Source organism: Bombina bombina, chromosome 4 (genome assembly GCF_027579735.1).
Source record: "Bombina bombina isolate aBomBom1 chromosome 4, aBomBom1.pri, whole genome shotgun sequence".
Taxonomy (NCBI): domain Eukaryota; kingdom Metazoa; phylum Chordata; class Amphibia; order Anura; family Bombinatoridae; genus Bombina; species Bombina bombina.
In genome coordinates, this window is record NC_069502.1 from 415,465,580 (window position 1) to 415,489,098 (window position 23,519).

General features: G+C 43.0%; 1 protein-coding gene across 1 annotated transcript in view; it reads left to right on the forward strand.

Moving 5' to 3' along the window:
- Positions 1-23,519, forward strand: part of LOC128657508 (probable cation-transporting ATPase 13A4) — a 454,774-nt gene that overhangs the window by 55,711 nt on the left and 375,544 nt on the right. The window contains 3 exon segments of the mRNA XM_053711875.1: positions 472-642; positions 7,643-7,800; positions 13,397-13,585. Coding sequence (XP_053567850.1) covers positions 472-642; positions 7,643-7,800; positions 13,397-13,585 — 518 coding nt within the window.

The window sequence follows — 23,519 nt, forward strand, 5'->3', positions numbered from 1 at the left end:
ATGGGAGCTGAGATTGAGGGCATTGAAGGACCTCCCCTCATCCAGCTCCTATGCATCTACACTAAGCTTTCCGGGTCTGCCCCCTTTGTGATGTCACCACCTCCATGATGCCTGGGAGTGCCGCCCACTAGATCACAGGATTGCCAAAAACAGTGTTTGATCCTCGATCCCCTTGCATGGCAATAATTGCTCATCATGTGTCTACACATAGCAATGCCCATAATGGGAATACATCGTCATGCACATCAAAGGAGTTAATTACAAGTTTTGTACAGTAAACTAAAACCTAGATGTTTAGAAAATGTGTCTTGAGTTAATAAATTTGTTGGATAAAAGTGTTTCCCCCTTTCTTGCTGTACATTGCAAAGCTTTGCATAGAATTATTATTTTTTACTTAGAATTTAGACTTTGAATGTGTAAAATGTACACCACAAGACAATGATTTAACTAAAACAATTTTGCTGTTTCAAGGTGAATGCATTCCTGTGACAAAGACACCACTACCTAATATAGATAATTCCATTCCTTGGAGAAGCCAAAGTGGTGACGATTACAAGAGACATGTCCTGTACTGTGGAACTGAAGTTATCCAGACAAAGGCTCATGACCAGGATCTAGTAAAGGCTGTTGTGTTACAAACTGGTATGTTTTAAAAAAGTAACAATTCACACAAAACTATTCTGTCATACACATAGAAGAGTAACATTTACATGTCTATTATATATTTTACTGCCATTTAATTAAACTGATAGGAATTGGCTATTTGAACACCTCTCACTTATCCCTAGGGATAAATGGCTCAGTATCTGTCTCTAAAGGGTTACTGGCCGCAACAGCTCTCTTGATGCACTGTCACACCATAGAAGTGTAAAAACAATAAGTAGATTCAACAATGACAAAATATGACATTAATGTCAGTATAAGTGGAATTATAGACCATTTGAAATGTGTACTGTAAAGGAACTGTTTCACCTGATTATCTGCTCAAGGCTCTATTTTTTTAAGTAACTGTCATCAAAATTAAGCAGAGAATTCTAGCCTATCACATGCACAGCTTTAAATAGATAAGTGCATTTGCTTCATCGGGAATGCATATTCATAACAAAAATATGGATATTGATCTTGTTTTCATAAATAAGAATATCCAAACTAATGCACAAACTAACGCCTAGATTTAGAGTTTGGTGTTAGCCGTCAAAACCAGCATTAGAGGCTCCTAACGCTGGTTTTTGGGCTACCGCTGGTATTTAGAGTCAGTCAGGAAAGGGTCTAACGCTCACTTTACAGCCGCGACTTTTCCATACCGCAGATCCCCCTACGCCATTTGCGTATCCTATCTTTTCAATGGGATCTTTCTAACGCCGGTATTTAGAGTCTTGGCTGAAGTGAGCGTTAGAAATCTAACGACAAAACTCTAGCCGCAGAGAAAAGCCAGGAGTTAGGAGCTTTCTGGGCTAACGCAGGTTCATAAAGCTCTTAACTACTGTGCTCTAAAGTACACTAACACCCATAAACTACCTATGTACCCCTAAACCGAGGCCCCCCCCACATCGCCGCCACTCTATTAATTTTTTTTAACCCCTAATCTGCCGACCGCACACCGCCGCCACCTACGTTATACTTATGTTCCCCTAATCTGCTGCCCCTAACACCGCCGACCCCTATATTATATTTATTAACCCCTAATCTGCCGCCCCCAACGTCGCTGCTACCTTACCTACAATTATTAACCCCTAATCTGCCGACCGGACCTCACCGCTACTATAATAAAGTTATTAACCCCTAATCCGCCTCACTAACCCTATAATAAATAGTATTAACCCCTAATCTGCCCTCCCTAACATCACCGACACCTAACTTCAAGTATTAACCCCTAATCTGCCGACCGGACCTCACCGCTACTCTATTAAATTTATTAACCCCTAAAGCTAAGTCTAACCCTAACACTAACACCCCCCTAAGTTAAATATAATTTTTATCTAGCGAAATAAATTAACTCTTATTAAATAAATTAATCCTAATTAAAGCTAAATACTTACCTGTAAAATAAACCCTAATATAGCTACAATATAAATTATAATTATATTGTAGCTATTTTAGGATTTATATTTATTTTACAGGCAACTTTGTATTTATTTTAACCAGGTACAATAGCTATTAAATAGTTAATAACTATTTAATAGCTACCTAGTTAAAATAATTACAAAATTACCTGTAAAATAAATCCTAACCTAAGTTACAATTAAACCTAACACTACACTATCAATAAATTAATTAACTAAAATACCTACAATTATCTACAATTAAACCTAACACTACACTATCAATAAATTAATTACATACAAATACCTACAAATAAATACAATTAAATAAACTAACTAAAGTACAAAAAATAAAAAAAGAACTAAGTTACAAAAAATAAAAAAATAATTTACAAACATTAGAAAAATATTACAACAATTTTAAGCTAAATACACCTACTCTAAGCCCCTTAATAAAATAACAAAGCCCTGCAAAATAAAAAAAATGCCCTACCCTATTCTAAAATTAAAATAGAAAAGCTCTTTTACCTTACCAGCCCTTAAAAGGGCCTTTTGCGGGGCATGCCCCAAAGAAAACAGCTCTTTTGCCTGTAAAAAATAACATACAATACCCCCCCCAACATTACAACCCACCACCCACATACCCCTAAACTAACAAAAAACCCCTTAAATAAACCTAACACTAAGCCCCTGAAGATCATCCTACCTTATCTTCATCCCGCCGACGTGGAACATCCTTCTTCACTGACGACTTCCCGACGATTGACGGTTCCTTTAAGGGACGTCATCCAAGATGGTGTCCCTCGAATTCCGATTGGCTGATAGGATTCAAGACTTCAGCCGGATCATGGACATCTTCAGCCCCGGCTTGGGCTTGGATGAAGACTTCGGAGCCTGGACGGATCGGTGATACCCGGCGTGGTGAAGATAAGGTAGGATGATCTTCAGGGGCTTAGTGTTAGGTTTATTTAAGGGGGTTTGGGTTAGATTAGAGGTATGTGGGTGGTGGGTTGTAATGTTGGGGGGGTATTGTATGTTATTTTTTTATTTTTTGTAACTTAGTTCTTTTTTATTTTTTGTACTTTAGTTAGTTTATTTAATTGTATTTATTTGTAGGTATTTTATGTAATTTATTTATTGATAGTGTAGTGTTAGGTTTAATTGTAACTTAGGTTAGGATTTCATGGTTAGGATTTAATGTAATGTAAGGTAATTTTGTAATGATTTTAACTAGGTAACTATTAAATAGTTATTAACTATTTAATAGCTATTGTACCTGGTTAAAATAATTACAAAGTTGCCTGTAAAATAAATATTAATCCTAAAATAGCTACAATATAATTATTATTTATATTGTAGCTATATTAGGGTTTATTTTACAGGTAAGTATTTAGCTTTAAATAGGATTAATTTATTTAATAAGAGTTAATTTATTAATTGTTAGTGTTTCGGTTAGACTTAGCTTTAGGGGTTAATAAATTTAATAGAGTAGAGGCGAGGTCCGGTCGGCAGATTAGGGGTTAATACTTGTAGTTAGGTGTCGTTGATGTTAGGGAGGGCAGATTAGGGGTTAATACTATTTATTATAGGGTTATTGAGGCGGGAGTGAGGCGGATTAGGGGTTAATACATTTATTATAGTAGCAGTGAGGTCCGGTCAGCAGATTAGGGGTTAATAAGTGTAGGTAGCTGGTGGCAACGTTGTGGGGGGCAGATTAGGGGTTAATAAATATAATATAGGGGTCGGCTGTGTTAGGGGCAGCAGATTAGGGGTACATAGGGATAACGTAGGTGGCGGCGGTGTACGGAGCGGCATATTAGAGGTTAAAAATAATATGCAGGGGTCAGCGATAGTGGGGGCGGCAGATTAGGGGTTAATAAGTATAAGATTAGGGGTGTTTAGACTCGGGGTACATGTTAGGGTGTTAGGTGCAGACATAGGAAGTGTTTTCCCATAGGAAACAATGGGGCTGCGTTAGGAGCTGAACGCTGCTTTTTTGTGTTAGGTTTTTTTTCAGCTCAAACTGCCCCATCGTTTCCTATGGGGGAATCGTGCACAAGCACGTTTTTGAAGCTGGCCACGTCCATAAGCACCGCTGGTATCGAGAGTTGCAGTGGACGTAAATTATGCTCTATGCTCTTTTTTTGGAGCCTAACGCAGCCATTCTGTGAACTCTAAATACCAGCGGTATTTAAAAGGTGCGGGGAAAAAAATCCCAGCGTTAGCTACGCGGGTCGTTACCGACAAAACTCTAAATCTAGCCGTAATTTAATGAAAACAAATATATATACAAAAGAAATTTGTTAGTATACATTAATTTCCTTAAAATTAGCTTTAAAAGGTAAAATACTTACCTATAGCATACTGGGGAGCGGCGCTAATCACAACCCATATTCACAGAACCCAGGGCCAGGGTTATAGGAGGCTTAGCATGGTGGATACCAATGCCTGCGCTAAAGGAGGTCTGCCGTGCTAAGCCTCCAATAAGTGTGGCCCTGGGCTCTGTGAAGAATTGTTGGGATTAGCTCGGCTCCCCCAGTGCGCTATAGGTAAATATAAAACTACAGGTGTCAGTTTTTCACCTCCATCAAAAAACATTAAGATTAGTCTTAACGAAAGCAGATGTAAATGTTACCAAATATTCAGTGTTTGTTTCATTTTTAAATAAACAAATACCGAATAGTGCAGCAAACAAATATTCTGAAAAACTAATTTTTCAGAATATTTGTTATGAAAGATTTGCCTGAAGCAAATTATTTACTGCTTCAAGGGCCTGTCAATCATCCCAAACAAGTGAGTTTGGTGTGATTTATCTCCACCATCTTAGAGGTTGTGGAGAGGGTAAAAAGCAGCAGTCATTTGACCTTGGCTTTACAACTTACCATAAGCAGGCTCACCTGAGCAAGCCTGCACCCCAAGGGCATCAAAGCAGCTGCTTAGTAAATGGACCTATGTATGGGCAAATTACTAAATTGCTGTTGACTGGGGAAAATTGGTAGAAGCATCAATATTGGGAAATAATAAAAAAAAATAACTGGAAGAGCTCCATGTTACAACATATGCAAATATCCCAGAACAACAGTCTTCCTCCCTAGATGACCCCATTACTTTACACCAAGTATTATCAGTAAATGACAGTTTACCAGTAAGCAAGAGTCCTGGACCAGATTTGCGAAGTTCTATAAATCTTTTAAAGAAACATTGGCCTCAAGTACCTTAACCTTATTTCACTCATTAGATAAGAACTCTTTTTCTTGCCTCAAATGCTAGAAGTGCATATCACAATCATTGAGAAACCCGGTAAATCTCTCACTGTAATTTTGGCCTAATATCATTATTGAACTCTGATATAATGCTTTTTGCTATGATTCATCCTATGTGAATTAGCATGATTCTCTCCCAACTGATACATGTCAATCAATTGTGATTAGTCATTGGTCAATAGGCTAGGGACAACGTAGCCAGGTATGTGATTCAAGATGGCGTCCCTTGCATTCCTATTGGCTGAAATATTTGAATCAGCCAATAGGAATTAGAGCTGCTGAAGTCCTATTGGCTGTTCAAATCAGTCAATAGGATTTAAGCAGCTCTCATTCTATTGGATGATTAATTACCCAATAGAATGAGAGCTGCTAAAATCCTATTGGCTGATTTGAACAGCCAATAGGATTTTAGCAGACCTCATTCTATTGGATGATGAATTATCCAATAGAATGAGAGCTGCTTAAATCCTATTGGCTGATTTGAACAGCCAATAGGATTTTAGCAGCTTAAACTCCTATTGGTTGATTCAAATTTTTCAGCCAATAGGAATGCAAGGGACACCATCTTGAATCGCATACTTTGCATTGAAGAATTAGTGTACAGTGGCGACCATATGAAGAGGATGCTCCGTGCCAGATGTCTTCAGGATTGACCCGCTCCGCGCCGCCGGGATCAAGATAGAAGATGCCGTCTAGATGAAGATAGAAGAGGCCATCTGGATGAAGACTTCTCAACGCCTGGATGAGGACTTTACTGCCTGGATGAAGACAGAAGAGGCCGTCTGGATGAAGACTTCTCGCCGCCTGGATAAAGATCATTCAAGCGGGACTTCAAATACTTTAAGTGGATCTTCGGGGATTAGTGAGAGGTTTTTTTAAGGTTTTGGGTGTATTTTTTTTTACTTTAGGGCTTGGACAGCAAAAGAGCTAAATGCCCTTTTAAAGGCAATGCCCATACAAATGCCCTTTTCAGGGCAATGGGTAGCTTAGGGTTTTTTTTTAGAGTTAGTTTTTTTTATTTTGGAGGGTTGGTTGGGTGGTGGGTTTTACTGTTGGGGGGGTCTTTGTATTTTTTTTCAGGTAAAAGAGCTGATATCTTTGGGGCAATGCCACACAAAAGGCCCTTTTAAAGGCTATTGGTAGTTTATTGTAGGCTAGGGTTTATTCTTATTTTGGGTGGGCTTTTTTATTTTGATGGGGCTATTAGATTAGGTGTAATTCTTTTTTATTTTAGATAATTTTGTTTGTTATTTTTCATAATTTAGTGTTTGCTATTTTTTATGACTTATTCTTTTTTATTTTTTGTAATTAGATACTTTGTAGTTTTTAAAATAGTGTTAGGATTTTTTTAATGTGTAGTTTAATTTAATTTAATTGGTAGTTAGTTTAATAGTTACAGTATATTAGTTTAATTGTTAGTTTAAACTTAGTTTTTTAATTTGACAAGTAAGATTTCATTTAAGTTAGAGAAATTGTAATTTTAATATAAAGTTAGGAGGGCTTTAGGTTTTACTAGCTTAATTTAGTTTATTGTGATGTGGGGGCTTTCGGTTTAGAGGTTAATACTTTAATTTAGTATATTTCGTTGTGGGGGGCTTGCGGTTTAGGTGTTAATAGGTTTATCATAGTGGCGGCGGTGTAGGGCTTAATAACTTTAGTATAAAGGGGGCGATGTGGGCGGGAAGGCAGATTAGGGGTTAATAATATTTAAATAGTGTTTGCAATGCAGGAGGGTGGTGGTTTAGGGGTTAATAAGTTTATTATAGTAGTGACGATGTCGGGGAACGGCGGAATAGGGGTTGATAATTTTTTTAGTGCAAGCATTTTCGGGAGTGACAGATTAGGGGTTAATAAATTTAATATAGTAATTGTGATGTGAGAGGGCCTCGGTTTAGGGGTTAATAGGTAGTTTATGGGTGTTTAGTGTACTTTGTAGCAGTTTAGTTCTGAGTTTTATGTAACCGTTTTGTAGCGTAAAACTCATAACTACTGCTTTTAGATGGCGGTACGGATCTTGTCGTTTTAGGCTGTAACGCAGATTTTTTAGCCTCACTGCAAAACTCGTAATGGCCACGCTATGGGAATCCCATTTTTACGAATGCGGGACTGACGTTGCATTACAGGCTAAAAGGCTTGCGCTACACCTATACCGACAAAACCTGTAATGGCTGCAGTGCTATTTTAACGCTGAAAATGCCATATTTTCAGCGTTAAGAGGCAAAATGCACAACTCGTAATCTAGCTGTTACCTGTTATGAAAATATGTTAATGAAATCTTAGTTTAGAAAACAATGGAATAGATCATTCTCATGTATATCTTTTATCTGATTTATTTAGGATTTAACACAGCAAAAGGAGACCTTGTGCGATGTATTCTATATAACAGACCCATAAATATTAAGATGCACAGAGAAGCCATGAAGTTTCTTATGTGTCTTCTAGCAGTTGCTATATGTGGCTTTATATACTCAGTAATTATTCATACAAGGGCTGGGGTAAGTTTACCTTTTAATAATATTTTGCATTTTCTATTTTCTGAGATACTCAGCATGTGTAAAATTAGTACATAATGCTTTTAGATTCAAATGAGGTTTATAGGACCTCATTGTTTAAAATAATAGATTCTTTAAAAAAACATCTTATGAATTAAAAAAAAAAATTGTTGAATTGTGGTTAAGTTTGAATATATTGTTTAATTTAATTCTATTTACTTATATTACTTTTTATATTATAATAATAAAGGCCTGGCAAATCTTTATATCTTTGCACCTTTTCACAACTTTCAAAATTTTAAGAACAATGGTCGACATGTTTGGTTAATTTTAAGCACACATTATGGTGTCTTTAAAAAATACAGATGTAATTATGATCCAGGTACTAATATGGAATTGCTAATGAAAATGTTGTGTTGCTAGTTTGGTGCCTCAGTTTGATTATTGTCACTAGGGATGTTAGTGTACAAAGTTACTAGTGGGCTTCTAAGAGGTTTCCTTAGGTGGGTGGTTTATTGGATGTTAATGGTGGCAATTAAGGTCGACTAGATTGAGGTTCGGTGCCAGTAGTTCTGTGCAGAGTGATGGAGAGGTCCCAGGCAAAGGAATAGAAAGAGTTCTATAGATGAAGAAACTAACTGAAGTAGGATGGTCTATTATACTTTCAGACTTCAGGGTAGATTTATTAAGAGGCGAGCAGACATGAGCCGCTGTGGCAAATCCTGTCCGCTAACCTCACTAACGGCTAGATTTAGAGTTCTGCGGCCAAAGGGGTGCGTTAGCTACGCGTGCTTTTTTCCCCCCGCACCTTTTAAATACCGCTGGTATTTAGAGTTCACAGAATGGCTGCGTTAGGCTCCAAAAAAGGGAGCGTAGAGCATATTTACCGCCACTGCAACTCTAAATACCAGCGTTGCTTACGGACGCGGCCAGCGTCAAAAACGTGCTCATGCACGATTCCCCCATAGAAAACAATGGGGCAGTTTGAGTTGAAAAAAAACCTAACACCTGCAAAAAAGCAGCGTTCAGCTCCTAACGCAGCCCCATTGTTTTCTATGGGGAAACACTTCCTACGTCTGCACCTTATACTCTAACATGTACTCCGAGTCTAAACACCCCTAACCTTACACTTCTTAACCCCTAATCTGCCGCCCCCGCTATCGCTGACCCCTGCATATTATTATTAACCCCTAATCTGCCGCTCCGTACACCGCCGCCAGCTACGTTATCCCTATGTACCCCTAATCTGCTGCCCCTAACATCGCCGACCACTATGTTATATTTATTAACCCCTAATCTGCCACCCCCGCTATCACTGACACCTGCATATTATTATTAACCCCTAATCTGCCGCTCCGTACACCGCCGCCAGCTACATTATACCTATGTACCCCTAATCTGCTGCCCCTAACACCGCCGACCCCTATATTATATTTATTAACCCCTAATCTGCCCCCCCCCCAACGTCGCCTCCACCTACCTACAATAATTAACCCCTAATTTGCCGACCGGATCTCACCGCTACTATAATAAATGTATTAACCCCTAAAGCTAAGTCTAACTCTAACCCTAACACCCCCCTAACTTAAATATAATTTAAATCTAACGAAATAAATTAACTATTATTAAATAAATTATTCCTATTTAAAGCTAAATACTTACCTGTAAAATAAACCCTAATATAGCTACAATATAAATAATAATTATATTGTAGCTATTTTAGGATTAATATTTATTTTACAGGCAACTGTGTAACTATATTAACCAGGTACAATAGCTATTAAATAGTTAATAACTATTTAATAGCTACCTAGTTAAAATAATTACAAAATTACCTGTAAAATAAATCCTAACCTAAGTTACAATTAAGCCTAACACTACACTATCAATAAATAAATTAACTAAAATACGTACAATTATCTACAATTAAACCTAACACTACACTATCAATAAATTAATTAAATATAATACCAACAAATAAATACAATGAAATAAACTAACTAAAGTACAAAAAATAAAAAAGAACTAAGTTACAAAAAATAAAAAAATATTTACAAACATTAGAAAAATATTACAACAATTTTAAACTAATTACACCTACTCTAAGCCCCCTAATAAAATAACAAAGCCCCCCAAAATAAAAAAATGCCCTACCCTATTCTAAAATTAAAATAGAAAAGCTCTTTTACCTTACCAGCCCTGAAAAGGGCCCTTTGCAGGGCATGCCCCAAATAATTCAGCTCTTTTGCCTGTAAAAAAAAAACATACAATACCCCCCCCAACATTACAACCCACCACCCACATACCCCTAATTTAACCCAAACCCCCCTTAAATAAACCTAACACTAAGCCCTTGAAGATCTCCCTACCTTGTCTTCACCTCAACGGGTTCAGCGATCGGTCCAGAAGAGGGTCCAAAGTCTTGATCCAAGCGGCGGCTGAAGAACTCCATCATCGGGCTGAAGTCGGAAGTCCATCATCGGGATGAAGTCTTCTATCAAGCGGCATCTTCAATCTTCTTTCATTCCGGTGCAAAGCGGAGCCATCTTCTTCCCAGCCGACGCGGATCCTTCCTCTTCAACTGCTGCCTACTCGCCGAATGACGGTTTCTTTAAATGACGTCATCCAAGATGGCGTCCCTCGAATTCCGATTGGCTGATAGGATTCTATCAGCCAATCGGAATTAAGGTAGGAATATTCTGATTGGCTGATGGAATCAGCCAATTAGATTCAAGTTCAATCCGATTGGCTGATTGGATCAGCCAATCAGATTGAGCTCACATTCTATTGGCTGATCGGAACAGCCAATAGAATGCGAGCTCAATCTGATTGGCTGATTGGATCAGCCAATCGGATTGAACTTGAATCTGATTGGCTGATTCCATCAGCCAATCAGAATATTCCTACCTTAATTCCGATTGGCTGATAGAATCCTATCAGCCAATCGGAATTCGAGGGACGCCATCTTGGATGACATCATTTAAAGGAACCGTCATTCGGCGAGTAGGCGGCGGTTGAAGAGGATGGATCCGCGTCTGCTGGGAAGAAGATGGCTCCGCTCCGGAAGAAAGAAGATTGAAGATGCCGCTTGATAGAAGACTTCATCCCGATGATGGACTTCCGACTTCAGCCCGATGATGGAGTTCTTCAGCCGCCGCTTGGATCAAGACTTCGGACCCTCTTCTGGACCGATCGCTGAACCCGGTGAGGTGAAGACAAGGTAGGGAGATCTCAGGGGCTTAGTGTTAGGTTTATTTAAGGGGGGTTTGGGTTAGATTAGGGGTATGTGGGTGGTGGGTTGTAATGTTGGGGGGGGTATTGTATGTTTTTTTTTTACAGGCAAAAGAGCTTAATTATTTGGGGCATGCCCCGCAAAGGGCCCTTTTCAGGGCTGGTAAGGTAAAAGAGCTTTTCTATTTTAATTTTAGAATAGGGTAGGGCATTTTTTTTATTTTGGGGGGCTTTGTTATTTTATTAGGGGGCTTAGAGTAGGTGTAATTAGCTTAAAATTGTTGTATTATTTTTCTAATGTTTGTAAATATTTTTTTATTTTTTGTAACTTAGTTCTTTTTTATTTTTTGTACTTTAGTTAGTTTATTTCATTGTATTTATTTGTAGGTATTGTATTTAATTAATTTATTGATAGTGTAGTGTTAGGTTTAATTGTAGATAATTGTATGTATTTTAGTTAATTTATTTATTGATAGTGTAGTGTTAGGTTTAATTGTAACTTAGGTTAGAATTTATTTTACAGGTAATTTTGTAATTATTTTAACTAGGTAGCTATTAAATAGTTATTAACTATTTAATAGCTATTGTACCTGGTTAATATAATTACAAAGTTGCCTGTAAAATAAATATTAATCCTAAAATAGCTACAATATAATTATAATTTATATTGTAGCTATATTAGGGTTTATTTTACAGGTAAGTATTTAGCATTAAATAGGAATAATTTATTTAATAATAGTTAATTTATTTCGTTAGATTTAAATTATATTTAAGTTAGGGGGGTGTTAGAGTTAGACTTAGCTTTAAGGGTTAATACATTTATTATAGTAGTGGTGAGATCCGGTCGGCAGATTAGGGGTTAATTATTGTAGGTAGGTGGAGGCGACGTTGTGGGGGGCAGATTAGGGGTTAATAAATATAATATAGGGGTCGGCGGTGTTAGGGGCAGCAGATTAGGGGTACATAGGTATAATGTAGCTGGCGGCGGTGTACGGAGCGGCAGATTAGGGGTTAATAATAATCTGCAGGTGTCAGCGATAGCGGGGGTGGCAGATTAGGGGTTAATAAATATAACATAGTGGTCGGCGATGTTAGGGGCAGCAGATTAGGGGTACATAGGGATAACGTAGCTGGCGGCGGTGTACAGAGCGGCAGATTAGGGGTTAAAAAATTTTAATAGAGTGGCGGCGATGTGGGGGGACCTCGGTTTAGGAGTACATAGGTAGTTTATGGGTGTTAGTGTACTTTAGAGCACAGTAGTTAAGAGCTTTATAAACCGCCCAAAAAAGAAAGCTCTTAACTACTGACTTTTTTCTGCGGCTGGAGTTTTGTCGTTAGATTTCTAACGCTCACTTCAGCCACGACTCTAAATACCGGCGTTAGAAAGATCCCATTGAAAAGATAGGATACGCAAATGGCGTAGGGGGATCTGCGGTATGGAAAAGTCGCGGCTGCAAAGTGAGCGTTAGACCCTTTCCTGACTGACTCCAAATACCAGAGGGCAGTAAAAACCAGCGTTTGGAGCCTCTAACGCTGGTTTTAACAGCTACCGCCCAACTCTAAATCTAGTCGTTAATGTCTACAGCATACGCTGTTTAACATTGCACAAGCATTTCTGGTGAAATGCTTGTGCAATGCCGCCCCCTGCTCACTTGCGGCCAATCGGCTGCTAGCAGGGGCCGTCAATCATCCCGATTGTATTTGATCTGGATGATTTCAGTCCCCCACCTAAAAACTGGTCTTACACTGCTTCTTAACTTCCATTTCTGGCAGGCCCGAAATGATGGGGCTCTGAAGCAACATCCGCTGCTTAATAAATCGACTCCTTCATATTAACTGAAAGTCTGCTAATATGGAGCCTGAACTTTACTCACTATCAACTGTACCACAAGATTATTTTGCTAATATCTGCTATAGGCCTTGATACTATTGAAATCTCATTTTTGTAACTATACGCTTGCAGGAATATAAGCCCACACGTTTCCACACTCATCTACTTACTAAATACTAAATTACTAAATACATGTAATATGAGTGAGTCATTTAAAAAATGCATTATGAATATTTTCCAATGTAAAATATTTTTCAAGACTTTTAAAATGTATCTTAACAGTAAGAAGAAAATAAAATGGTAGCCAAGAAAGTTAAAAAAGCTATGCAAACTAATGATATATAGTGCTTAGAATAAATAGTAAAATGGAGCACTTAATTATTTTACTGACAGTTGTATTTTATTTTGCATCATATGAAATCATCTAAAGTATTTGTTTGTCTAATCTAGTAGGGCTCATGCTACTTAAAATCATGAGGGTTTTTCTTACAGATTGTGAATTGCTTCTTTTTAATGTATTTTTTTTATCATTCTCAGGCCAGCACGAGGGACATTATATTGTTTTCATGTTTTATGCTAACAATGGCTGTCAACCCAGCACTTCCTGGAGCTCTCACATTGGGTCTCCTTTACGCTCAAATGAGACTGAAAAAACTGGGAATCTTCTGCATCACTCCACAGAGAATCCTTATATCGGGGCGACTGAACCTTATCTGTTTTGATAAAGTAAATCTCTTATACAACAAAAGTTTTATATAATGTTTTGGTAGTATTGATTCCCTATAGAACAGCTTATAACTGTTTGTTGAGATATTAACTTAAAGACGAAAGGACAATACAGTAAAACAGGTATTAAAAGGACATTTTACTGTAAAATGTTCTTCCCCTTAGGTCTAGATTACGAGTGGAATGCTATTTTGCACTCGCACGTTAACTTCCCTAGGCGGAGGCTTTTTGCGTGCGTCAGGTTAAAAGTTGAAAGTTAAAAGCACAAGAGAAAATCCGACGCACGCAAAAGGGTGATCTTTGAATAACGCGGGCGCGTTACCTTATTCTCCCATAGGCTTCAATGGTACGCAAAACTGGAAAAAAAACTCATGCTCGCGTGCTAACCTGACCGAGTTTATTCAAGGGAGCTACACTTGACATGAATTGGGAACATTTCACATTCCAATGTTCTTCACATAGAAAAATATGTTCTATTTATTGTTAAATAAATATTTCTATATATATCTGATGATTTTTTGGTAATATATATAGAGATATAGACATATATATGTATATATATAAATATATATTTATATATATATATATTTATATATATATATATATATATATATATACAGGGGCGGAACTATCAGTGATGCGACAGTCGCGGATGCCCAGGAGGTTCCTCCCACAGGGGGCCCCAAGTCTACAGACAGTTTTTGTTTTTTTTAATTAAATTTAAAAAAAAAAAAAATTGTGGCACTTAACAATATAACTTTCTCTTTGAACTTCGGCTTCCCATTTTGGTGCACCGCGCACTACCGCGCAGATAGGCTCAAGATCCTAGAGCAGCCAAGGGAGGAAGTAGAGTTGGCTGTCTCCTCCTCCTGACTGACTGCATGTGTATCAGTTTTTGACTGCACGTGCAGTCTAGTCAGTACTGGAGTCGACTGTGAGTCTGGGACATCTGAGACTGGGAGACATGAGTCACGTGACGTCTGCAGCTCGGCAGAGTGCAGAATGTAAGTGAGACAGAGACTGAGTGGCAGCCACCGCAGAGAGGACCAGCAGCAGCATAGCACTGCACGCCTGCAAGGTCAGACTCAGTCAGCAGCACTGGTCCACACAGACAGTCACTGTTGAAGGTGCACGCGGCACAACGGTCAGTAAGCCAGCATGTGAGCTTGTGCCAGGGGGGCAGGGGCAGCCATGGGTGTCAGATTTCCAAGTGAGAGAAATGATTAAGCAAAGTGAATTGCTGAGCCTGATATGCTATAATTGAATTTATAAAAACAAAAATCACTTGGATGGTTCCCTTAGCTAGATGTACGAAGAGAACAGTTAACCTAATATAGTGTGACTGTGTTATCTCAATTTTGCTCAGATTTACACTTTCTGCTCAACAATAGCCATCAGTCATTTTACTGTAAGTTTGACACTTTGCTTACATTGCCTTTTGAATTTTATATTACCCTGTTGAATTGCAGCTACTCCTATCCAATAGGCACAACACTGATTTTTTAATATAGCCAAAGAAGCTCTTTCCACTGGGAATGCAGATAGTGCTATAGCTGAACTTAAAGGACAGTCTACCATAGAATTGTTGTTGTTTTAAAATAACCAACACAGTTATATTAATATACTTTTTACCTCTGTGATTACCTTGTATCTAGGAACCTTCTTCCAGCCCCCTGATCACATGACTGTGACTGTTTATTATCTATTGTCTTGCATTTAGCATTGTTTTGTGCTAAATCTTAAATAACCCCCTGCGCCTGAACACAGTGTTATCTATATGGCCCATGTGTACTTTCTGTCTCGTTGTGTTGAAAAGAGATTTAAAAAGCATGTGATAAGAGGCAGCCTTCAAAGGCTTAGAAATTAGCATATGAGCCTACCTATGTTTAGTTAAAACTAAGAATACCAAGAGAAAAAAGCAAATTTGATGATAAAAGTAAATTGGAAAGTTGATTAAAATTAAAAGTCCTATGTGAATAATCAGTGGCGTCGCTACAGGGGGGCAAGAGGGGCATGTCTTGCCCCCCCCCATTTGCTTCCCCCCCCCACCCGGGCTGCAGTATAGCTGATTTTTTTTTTTTTTTTTTAAATGTTTTAATTACGATTGGGCCCTCCACCAAGTGGTCATCATGTGACCACAATTGCACCCAATACTGGCACAGTCAGTAAGTGCAGTTGTTGGCGCATGTGACTACATGTGCTGACTAGTAAACTGGCCTGACTCAGTGTGGGCAGCGAGGCATGCGGGCGGGGTTGGGGAACAACGGTCTTGAGCACTTGAAGCCTGGAGTCTTGTCACTGTGCTGTGGCAAAGTGTGTCTGAGGACACCAGTGATCTAGGTCTAGTCTAGGACTCATAAGGGATAAACCTCCTATTACGTCTTCCTTGTACCCACATGACTTAAAAGGAATAACATACTTAACAATAAGTTAGATGAAATAAAAACACTTGACAACCAGTTAAATGGGCAAAAGACCGGTCACGGTCGCATTTATTAACACATAAGCCTTTAAAACTAGGCCTATGTAAATATGCCAACTAGGCAACTAAAGACTTCGAATAGGAGAACTGTAACAGTTCTTCGCTGGTGGCGGCAATGAACTAGCTAAAATTAACCCCTACTAGCAGACGGTCAGAGCCCTACACGGTGTGTGCAGTGTGGCACGATAGCCACACCCAATTGGCGAGGAGAGAGAGCTGTAAGCTGAGAGAGGTATTTGCCTAAGATTCGTAGGGGGGAGGAACCCCTAGGTCGGCACCTAGTGAGTGTCACCTCCCCCATCCCATGACATCACTCATCTCTCTCCCCACCCGCTCTCTGGGCCCTGACCGACCGCCAGCTAGGGCATATACGACCAGCCCAGTAAGGCGACCCCCCAGGTACGAGTCATAAAACACGCTCCTGGAGGGTGGAAGACTAACTTACCCCCTGGTCTTACTGAGCTTGTTCAATTAAACCTACCCACGCCAGGGTGAGCCCTCAACAACCCTAAGCCGCCACGTCTTCATCCAGGGTCGGGTGGGCGGGAAAAATTCTTCCTTGAAGTCTGGAACCAGGAACAAAAGAGGGCTGGATTCACTGCAGTCAGGACCTATAAAGGTAAGCAGAAACACCCGCCCCTCCACTTGCAACAATGTAACATCTAGTACCTTCCAGACTTCAACTCAGTTATCCCTTAATTTTGTTACATGCCCATTAGAGGGCCCTCCACTTCCATAAGGGATAAACCTCCTATTACGTCTTCCTTGTACCCACATGACTTAAAAGGAATAACATACTTAACAATAAGTTAGATGAAATAAAAACACTTGACAACCAGTTAAATGGGCAAAAGACCGGTCACGGTCGCATTTATTAACACATAAGCCTTTAAAACTAGGCCTATGTAAATATGCCAACTAGGCAACTAAAGACTTCGAATAGGAGAACTGTAACAGTTCTTCGCTGGTGGCGGCAATGAACTAGCTAAAATTAACCCCTAATAGCAGACGGTCAGAGCCCTACACGGTGTGTGCAGTGTGGCACGATAGCCACACCCAATTGGCGAGGAGAGAGAGCTGTAAGCTGAGAGAGGTATTTGCCTAAGATTCGTAGGGGGGTCGGCACCTAGTGAGTGTCACCTCCCCCATCCCATGACATCACTCATCTCTCTCCCCGCCCGCTCTCTGGGCCCTGACCGACCGCCACAAGAGCCAACCACCTCTTGCCGCCACAACTGACAAGCTCTTACCATATATATTAACTTCATAACAACACAACCTTAATTTCAAAACATATAAATTCAAACAACCATTAACAATGCTTTCCTAATATCTCCCAGAAAAATGTCCAAGCCCACCTCTGTCAGGTGAACCCCATCAGGGCGATAGAGAGCTTTGTTGTCAGCCGTCAACTCGTCATGCCTAATGGCAAAACCACCTAACGCCGTGACCGACCGCCCCAACTCCCTATTCAGCTTCTTCCTCACGTTATACGCTGCCCTCTGATTTACAATGTACCTCCAACGCAGTCGTGCAACTACGTTGGACCACCCAATCTGTACCTCAGGAAGCCAAGCACAGATCCAGCGTATGTCAGAAGCCATCTTTTGAATTAAATCCAAAACAGGAACGGACCCCATGTCGTTCCCCCCCAGGTGTAGCACAATAATGTGAGGCTTTCCCCACCGCCTGTGTGCATCCTGTAGCAAGGTGGGCAACTCATCCCAAGTTAAGCCCCTGCGCCCTAGCCATCGCACATTAGCTCTGGATGCCGCCAATCCCAATTGCTGCCCGTCTGGCCGCTGCGACGCCCTGATGGACGCCCAGTGCACGAAGGAATGCCCCACTATCCACACCCGTTTCGCGGGGGCATTCATGCCTGAAAACATATGATACAGAAAACTAAGCGAACCATGTCTACCATTGTTTCCCAAACACCACACAACCATCAAATCATGACCCCCCATTAATCAACTTGAGAAACCCAGCCTACATGGGTTCGTCCCCCAAAGGGCGAATATATGCTTTAAAACGACCCGACTTCCACCGCCCCAATTTCTTGATATCTGATTCAGAAACACCACTGGTCACCGCAGAGGTGGCAGCCCCAATTCTAAAGGAATGGGACGCAATCCGCGACGGATCCAGCCCGGCAGCAGCCGCTGCCTTGGCCAAGACCCTTTTAAATTGAAACAACGATAACGCGGACCCATCTTCATGAATAAATAACTGCCGAAAACCCTGTGGTCGAAGCCGGCAGTAATCGTTAAAACTCCTAACCGGGCAACATTCAGGGAATTCGTTCTCACCTAGCACGAGCCAAGCTCCCTTGCCTTCCGGATCCGTCTTGGACCTAGGCACTAGAAGCAGCAGCCCATCTTCCGATGTCCGCACATGCTCCCATTGTATCCCACCATACGTATCCCTCCTTGACGCAGCCACAAGTTCGCCGACCCTCAACGCCCCAGCCAGGGCGAACGAGAAGGCCGCCCTAAACAGGGCCGCCTCGAATAAGGATGAGCACACTGACTGCAGTGTGCCCACCAGTTCGCGCAATCGTAGAGGTGTGATAGGTTCTCTACGGTCTTTTTCCCGTGGGGACATCCGCCCCCAACCCTTCATTACTTGCTTCACTAGAAAGGACCGTGAAAAATCCGCAATCCCTAACGCTTTATTGAAGAATGCCACGGCAGTAAGCCTGCTCTGAGCAGACAGCCTGGATACTCCCTGACTATGTAACCCCGCAAGCCAGTCAAGCATCTGTACCTGTGTAGCCGACTCTACGGTAAACCCCTGTTGGCAGGCGAAGCAGACCCACGATCTCCAGTGCGTCTCATATGCACACCACGTCTTGGGAGCCAAGGACGCCCTTATCAGTGGGAGGACACTTCCCCAACCCCCGCCATCTGCCAAAGAAAAGGGGGGCAATTTAGACCGGTTCTCGCGGCCCCTGGCGCCACCCTCCTAAACTGACCCCATTGAAATCTGGACAGAGCATCTGCTACGATGTTTCTAACGCCCGGCACATGTCGTGCCGTGAAACGCACATTCAGCTGCAAACAACGCAACACCAGGTGTCGTAAGTACGTAACCACCCTGGGCGAAGAGGCAGATAGCCTATTTATGGCAAAGACAACACTCATGTTGTCTGACCAAAAAATCACCGCCTGATTGGCCAGCCTATGGCCCCAGAGTTCGACCGCTACAATGATTGGGAAAATTTCCAACAACGTTAGGTTTCTGGTTAAACCAGCAGAAACCCAATCTACCGGCCAAGGAGCCGCGCTCCAATCGCCATTGAAATAAGCCCCATACCCAAAACCGCCCGCCGCATCAGTAAATAGATGAAGCGATTGATTGGACCTAGGGCCTTCCTGCCAAATGCAGACACCATTGAATTTCTTTAGAAATTCCTCCCATACCGCGAGATCTTCTCTCATCCCTGCGGACACCCTAACCCGGGAACCCCTCCCCTTCGGGCCTTGCAGTTGACTCTCAAGCCTCCTGTTGAATACCCTTCCCATGGGTATAGCCCTACCAGCGAAATTAAGGAGACCCAGCAAGGACTGCAGTTCCTTAATTGAAATCGAATCCGCTTTGCGCACAGACAAAACCACCTGCAACAGGCGGTCGACTTTGTCCTGTGGCAACCTACAAACCGCCGCCTCAGTATCGATTTCGATACCAAGGAACGTAAGGCGCGGGCAGGGACCCTGAGTCTTATCCTCTGCCAGAGGCACCCCGAATCTACCCATCATGTCCTGCATGATGACCATCATGCGTGAGCATTCGTCCGAATCTGCCCTATCTACCAGCAGGAAGTCATCCAGGTAGTGGGCCACGGCCCCACCCCCAGAAGCCCTCTGCACCACCCAGTGTAGAAAGGAACTAAAACACTCGAACAAGGCGCATGATAGCGAGCAACCCATGGGAAGACATTTGTCTACATAGAAAGCCCCATCCACTTTCATACCCATCAGCCGGAATGCTGATGGGTGCAGGGGCAGCAGACGAAAAGCGGACTCGATGTCCAATTTCGCCATTAGAGCCCCAGCTCCCTTACCCCTGACGGTCCCCAGAGCGTCATCAAATGACTGGTAGTGGACCGAACTCAATTCCGAATCGATGGCATCGTTAACCGACCCCCCTTTCGGGAACGACAAGTGATGGATAAGCCGAAACTTGCCAGTGTCCTTCTTGGGGACTACCCCTAAAGGGGACACCACTAAGTCGGGCAGCGGCCGGGCTCCGAAAGGGCCCGCTACCCTGCCCAACGCCATTTCTTTATTCAGTTTGTCCCGTACTACTTCCGGGAATTCGTAAGACGACTTAAGGTTCCTGTGAACCACAGAACCCAAGACATCACCCCCCACCGGGATCCTAAATCCCTCCCGCAACCCAGACCTAATCAGCAGAGCTGCTTCTTGGTCCAGGTAAAGAGCCAGCCAAGGCTCCATGGCCGTTAATCTAAGTGGGGTTGGGGCCCTTGTACCCAGGGCCCCCTCTGGATGCCGGCTTGTCATTGCCGGAGTCCCTCCGCTTGATGCAATCCGCCCCCGCATGAGGTCCGCCACAGAATTTGCAGATGTGACGAAAGGAACAACTAGCCCCCCTGTCACATTGCTTATCCTGGAATTTCCAGCATTCTCTGCCGCGTCGTTTCTGCCTCTGGGCAACTCTACTAGCCCCTTGTCGAGGGGCAGGGGTGCTCCCCGCACCCCCTTCCAACCCCAGTTTGGACCAAAGGTCAATATCCTTAGTACCAAAGTGCAGGAGGGGGTTACCCACCATTTTCCTGCGGAAGGCCATGTCATACTCCCGCCACGCACCTTCCTTAAACCTAGCCCGTATATCGTCAATGGTATCTTCGTATTTAAATAAGTTATGCCCTTGTGAGGGCCACTTATCTATATAACACGTGGCCAATACCCTAAAGCAACGGTGCCACTCCTCGAACGTCTCTGGCCTCTGGACCTTCTTTGGTCCTGTGCCATCCGCCGCGCGTTCCCTAGCCCTACACGACTCGGGGGACAATTCAAAAATGTTGACATAACGCCCATCTTGAATTTTCTTGACCACCTTAGATTTTAGGTGACCATATAGGGAGTGAACCAAACACGGGTAAGTGTCCCCGTGAGACGCCACTTTCCTAGACACAGGAGGCCCTCCCATGCCCGGTAACCCCAGGGGGGGCTCCTGCGCTATCGGAATTATGTGACTACTCTGTGCTCTAAGGTCTTTCCCCTTCACCTGCGCAGCAACCAGCTTTTTTATCATCTTAAACATCTCCTTCTGGCCTTTTCCCACTGAGCCTAAATCACCCTCACTCTCTGATCCCGACTCACTAGAGGATGAACCCAGCTCTACATGTGCAGATGTGTGTAAGAGAAACTCACCGCTGGGGGCCATTGGGGGCGCAGATCCTGCATGCGACTGTTGATGTCTGTCCTCTGTGGTAGCCGGCGATGAAGCAGCAAGCGGCACCGTCCCTTGCCGTGACGCAGATGCCATAGCTGGAACCGCCGGATCCATCTGAAAACCCTGTGAAAACAAGACATTTTGGGGAGTACTCCGCGTGGATGGCAGGACCCCTGGGGGGTTTCCACCCTGATCCCCAGACAGACAGACCCCAAGCGCAGCAGCCACCACCCTCCTGATGATCTCTTCAGTACCACTGGCAATCTGGCCCTGCGGCCCACTCATACTCTCACTCACAGCAGCACGCCTTACACCAGGAGACACCTGCCTATTGCCATCCCTTGCAACTTGACCCCCAGAAGCAGTGCCAGCCACATCCAAATATTCAGTATCCCCAGCTGAAACCCCTTGCCTAGCCACAGTTATCCCCCTGTGGACACCCGTAAGTAATCTGGGTTGGGCAGCTCGCCCGGAAATCACACCTCTGCCCCTTTTTCTCAACGCAGCTCTCCTACCTCCAGCAGACTTACTCAATGCCTTGCCACACATACCCCCAGAGCTACCACTCGCACGCGCCCCAGGTGCCCCGTCACCCTCACGGAGCCTCCCCAACTCACTAGTGTGTGCTCCGTGAGGTGACCTGCTCCTGCCTTCCTTGCCGCGATCTCTGCTGCGGCCGCGCTCCTCCCTGTCTGAGCCATCACTCAGGGAGGATGCGCGCGACGCGACGCCGGAAGGGGCGGGGCTACGGCCCGACGCACGCATGGGCTCATGGAGAGCCCTGACCACGTGGGCGCCCCGCTCTCCGGCCTGCAACGCTGGTCCACCACCCAGGCCTCCCGGGGACAAGTTACCCGCAAGCGCCTGAGCCAAGGAAAAGACGGATGCTAAGGCCTCCGGCGGAAGGGCTGAGAGCTGCTGCCATGACACCTGCCCGGCAGCAGCTTGGCCCGGTAGCACACGTTCCCCTAGCGGGGGACCGGTAAGAGAATCAGCCTCATCTAGATGGGGGTAAAGGGATGGGGATGCGACCGCATGCACTAATGGGGCTCTAGAAGGGGTACTTAACACAGGCCCCATAACCTCCCGACTGGAGGAAGGCGCAGGCCCACAAACCACCACCGGGACCGGGACCACAGTACTACTATGAGAGGAAATCTGCGTGGGATGGGGGGCTGAGGGAGGGACCTGGGATCCAGAGCCCACAGCAGTGGCACTGGCTCCCAGCTCCCCCCTCGTGTTAGGCCTGCCCTGGACCCTGGGGGCTGATTTAGTTTTGCGAACAGGGGAGGGGGGTACCACATCCTCTGATGCTGATCCGCTCTCTCTTGCAGCTCCCCTCATGCCTGGAACCTCCTTCACAACTTCTCTGAAGCGTTTTGGCGGTACAGACTTTCTCTTTGCACGCTCCATCTCCACAGCAAAAATTCTTCCTTGAAGTCTGGAACCAGGAACAAAAGAGGGCTGGATTCACTGCAGTCAGGACCTATAAAGGTAAGCAGAAACACCCGCCCCTCCACTTGCAACAATGTAACATCTAGTACCTTCCAGACTTCAACTCAGTTATCCCTTAATTTTGTTACATGCCCATTAGAGGGCCCTCCACTTCCAGGAGGTGGGTAAATCTGAAACAGAGTGACTGTGTATTTATCTGCATAACATTTGCGGCACATTAATATTAAATCCGGTATTGGCAATGTGATTGTATTACAATACATTGCTAATACCGGATTTAATAATAACTTATGTTTCTCTATGTAGATTGTCACTAATATAATCATTGTAATTGTTCGACTCCTGCTGCCCCCTCCCTTCATTGATAACTATGAGAAGTCACTCAGGATGGAATGGGTTTGTAGGCTGTGGGGGCGCGTGTCCGAGCCTGCACCATAGATAAAAAAACATGTACATCAAATGGCCTCAGTGTCAAGAGCGGTACATGCAGGGTCCTGTAAGAGGATACAGGCTATGAACTATCTGTGTAGTGTGTGTGTGTGCTTGTGTGAATATGTGTATGTTGTGTAGTGTGTGTGT